A 4,343-nucleotide genomic window follows, 5' to 3' on the forward strand; every position below is an offset into this window, starting at 1 on the left:
GCTCAACTCCGCTTCGTCATGACCCAAGGTTCCATGGAATCCAAACTGGATGCCATTATTCTAAAACTGCCTATCCCGGTAACCAGCCACCATTACCTATCTTCTTCCTTCGTGTAGTCACCACCGCCGCCTCCGCTTTCCAGGCTAACTGCACCTCCATGCCCCGTGTCGATGCAACAAAGCCAATCACCCATGCCGAGTCTGCCATCCATGCCCCGCACCCATGCAACCAAGTCCCGCATCATTACCGGCTCCGCTTCCCATGCCAATTGCGCCTCCATGTCCTACACTCGTGCAACCATTCCCTGCACCCTTGCCGGCTCCACTTCCTATGTGTGCTGCCTCCTTCCCCGATCTCCGCCACACTCGCGCCACTGTTTCATGCAACAAGCTCTTCAGTACTGTTGCTCAGTATGGCCGTGCAACAGCTCCTAATGACAAGGCTCTCGAAGGGAGAAACATGACGTTGTTTGAGATGGAAACTGAATACTATGGACCTACCATGGTTGCATGCAAGTGCCAACTAACTGTGTTTGCATTATGGACGGCTGCTGACCCAGAGGAGCCTCGCTGGAATAGACCTTGGGATCCTGGAGGACCTGGACGGACTCGTAACACCTTGAGGACAAGGTTTTGCTTGATGGGCTCGAGAATGATACAATTGATACTAGGGGGTCTACAAGAAGCAAGGGCTACAAGGCCCACAAGGAAGAGTGTACCACCAACTTTATGTGCAAAATGGCTAGGAGGAGCAAAACGTGCTAATAAGATAGTAGGTTGTTAAAAATAATAATATTGTTATCATTCTGTTAGGATATTTGCTACTTGCTTTTATCCTTTTCGTTAGTGTTGTCGGGAGCTTGTCCCCTAACACTTAGCTCTATATATGTAGGAATGATCTCTCCTTTAAAGGTAGAAAAATAATACAAGTTTCTTCTTCTTTATCTTTCTCTCTTATAGAGGTTCCTAGTCCTTGAAGCTAGGTTGTTCTTTCCATCTTGTGCTTGCGTCCGTAATAGATACCGCTCCTTCCCTCACAGAGGGAAAAAATGATACCAATAATTAACAATTTAGTGAATTTACAGTAAAGCTAAATTTGGATATCCAATTCTGAGAGATGGAATGGAAAAGAAAAAAGTCACCATTTCATTGTTTGCATTTAATTGATATGCATTGCATTCATTCCATTCCATACTACAAACTAGTATCTACTCCATTCCACCGTTCTGTGATTCAAAGTGAATAGATAAACAGATATATGTCTGCACAATTATAAACTTCTTTTGCTCCTTACTCCTAATCTTGCTCTATTCTCAAAACACAAGTCCATACCCAAAATTGTTATTCTAAAGCATGAGAGATCACTCAATTTTTTTATAACTTACCAAACTAAATCTTATTGGAATTTTATTTATAACACAAGATACAAAAAAAAAATTCAATTATATAAAATTGTCAATGGGGGTGAAAGCAAAAGAAAAAAAGAATTTATAAAAGGAGGAGAGAAAGAGAAGTTATGAAGTGGAGGGTGAGTTTTTGGCATGAAGGGTGCCGTAAATTTTGGAGAAGCGACCAGTTGGGGGCTTCACTCGAACAGCTTTCTTCTTGAGGCCGAAAACCTCTTGCACCAGAGGCACGTGCACCGGCACCAGTTTCCACGCCACAAACCAACCTATAAACACCACCACACCACACGTGTGAGCTTTTTTCAACTCATCGATCAACAAGATGGTGAAGAGAGAAATTAAGAGAAAGAAAGAAAGAGGAATAGTAATCAATCACCGTCTTACCGAGGGATATTAAGAAGAGAACGAACGTTACGGCGAGGAGGGGCCGTAGAAGGAGGAGCACTGTGTATTCCCAAATAGACATCGACAACGACACCATCTCCAACAAGACATCAACTTTACATCGGCGAGCGACTTCGGCTGTTGTATGCTTCGTCTGGGCCTTGAACTGACCCCAGTTGGTCCAGACAACAATAAATGTTTATTTAAAATCTACCACTTTTTAAATTACATTGAGCAATTAATTGCCTTTCTACACGTTACTGTATTATTTTATTGTCATATAGTGTTAGGATAAATCTTTTTGTATGTTAATTAAATAAGGCTTCATTAACCTGAATTTGAGGTATATATGTTTTTTACCCTGAAATTTAAAAATATTTTTTTTGTTTTTAAATTTTGAAAATTTTATTTTTTTTAATTCCTAATATAATAAATTGATACTTTGTGATGATTTTTAGCTATCTTAATTTTTATATTTTAGCCAATTAAATTTGTATTTAAAAATTGTCACAAAATATTAAAAAAATCCAACACAACATGCCAAAATACCCATCACAAAGTGTTTAAAAACTATTATAAAATATCAATTTATTATGTAAAAACTGAAAAAATTTCAAAATTTAAAGATTAAAAAGAATATTTTTAAATTTTAGGGACTAAAAAAATACACATCCAAATTCAAGACTAAAACAATAATTAAGTCATTAAATAAAAACCATTTTAAGTAAAAATTATAAATCTATTTGGTAAAAAAAATTATAAAGCTGTAAAAAAGTAATATTTATAAAAATTATCAAATTTATCATATGTAATCATTTATGGATAAACAGTAATGTAAAATTAACATTAAATATATTGTTAGTATATTTGTAAAATAAGAGAATTTTAGTTATGGTTATTGAATTTTTTTTTGGTAAATTACACTAATTATTTCTAAAAAAAATAAAAATTATACAAAGACGGGGGGGGGGGGGGGGGGGGGGGTTCTTTTCCTACATTAACCCCTAAGTTATTTAAAAATATACACTAGCATCTTTTTATATATTATATTAACCACTTTGGTTATTTAAAAATATTATATCATACTTTTCTAAAGAGAGGTTATTGTAAATGTTAAAAAGAGAGAGCATATTTATATAATTTTATAAAACCTTAGAAATAGATAGTGTAATTTATTATTTTTTTTCTTAAAAAAATCGAAACCTCCATCTTTATCATATTGTTTATACCTTTAATAAAAGACCACACGACCATTCCAAGTGACTCTATCTAATATTTGTAGTAATACTAGTATCAGTACTCACACAAGGCATGGCCATACATATACTTACAAAATTTATCTATAAATAAAATAACAATTAAAATATTATTTATGAAGAATAATAATAACAATAATTATGATGAAAATAAATATTCTGTCTCAGTTTCGAAAGGCTTACACAAATGATGAAAATACTCTGGCAGAGGAAAAGACTACTGCTCTCTCGAGTGCTATGCGTTGGTAATTGTATTTGCACAGGATATGAAGAAAAGTATTTTACAGTATTAAGCAAGGCTTAGGAATAGACTTTTTGTTTGCTTCACTTGTATGATGATAAAACCCAACATCTATTTTTTTTTTCCGTAAAAAATGGAAAGAAAGAAAAAAGAAGCTGAGCCCAACATTTAATATACTGAGGACATGAAAATGTTTAACTATTGTAATAATTTTTCCAATAAATTAAGTGAATTTTTTTTCCTACTTGCTTTTATGAAAAAAAGTCCACATGTGTTGTATTTTATGTTTTATATATAATGTATATTAAAAAGTTACAAAAATAATTAAAAATAGAAAAATTTAGATTTTTAAATTTTAATTTGTTGAAAAGAAACTGTACTCTAATATAATTTTTTCTATTTTTAATTATTTTTGTAACTTTTTAATATACATTATATATAAAACATAGTCAACAATTCACACTAGTTAAATTATTGATAATAAACACATGTTAATTTGAATTTAGGTAAATTATTAATACATGTGAAATTTTTAAATATCTATACCTCTTTTTAAATTTCCCAATTATTGCAAGATCATACATATAATTCTATCCCATTATTTATAAACAGTACAACAATAAAATATAGTTTACCTATGTTTTTACCAAACTCTTAGTAGTCCGACCTATGAGTAGTCTCATTCCTATGCTTTCGAGCTCTTTCTCCAATGGCTAGTTGAGGTACTTGAAAAAGAACTTCGATGTTAAAGCCAATGTCTATTTAGGGAGTGTGCGATGAATGAAATGTAACTTACCTTTTCTTGTTGTTCTTTTGGTTTTATAAGCGAGGATTGTTACCGAGCTAGTAACCATCCATGATGTCCACTAAGGACACCATGCGAATGTGGTAGTCGATTGGTTAGGCTCGACTACCATTGGGTCTCGTATAGTACATAAGTCTCTCAAGCTCTAAGTCTATAAAAGACAAAAGAGCTTTGCATCGATCAAGAATATATTAGGGGTATAAACTCAAAAATGATCAATTTGTACTTTTAGACCGATCTGCTATAATAGA

The 4,343-nt window shown here is 33.3% G+C and overlaps 1 protein-coding gene across 1 annotated transcript; it reads right to left on the reverse strand.

Annotated features, from left to right (window-relative positions):
• Positions 1-1,439: 1,439 nt before the first annotated feature.
• LOC114383209 lies at positions 1,440-1,983 on the reverse strand. The gene is made up of 2 exons (XM_028342835.1): positions 1,791-1,983; positions 1,440-1,672 (listed from the first exon to the last, which is right to left on the reverse strand). Exons 1-2 carry the CDS (start codon positions 1,885-1,887, stop codon positions 1,515-1,517), a joined length of 255 nt encoding a protein of 84 aa, XP_028198636.1. The 5' UTR covers positions 1,888-1,983; the 3' UTR covers positions 1,440-1,514.
• Between the last annotated feature and the right edge of the window lie 2,360 nt (positions 1,984-4,343).

This window comes from Glycine soja, chromosome 14, assembly GCF_004193775.1.
Source record: "Glycine soja cultivar W05 chromosome 14, ASM419377v2, whole genome shotgun sequence".
NCBI classification, from domain to species: domain Eukaryota; kingdom Viridiplantae; phylum Streptophyta; class Magnoliopsida; order Fabales; family Fabaceae; genus Glycine; species Glycine soja.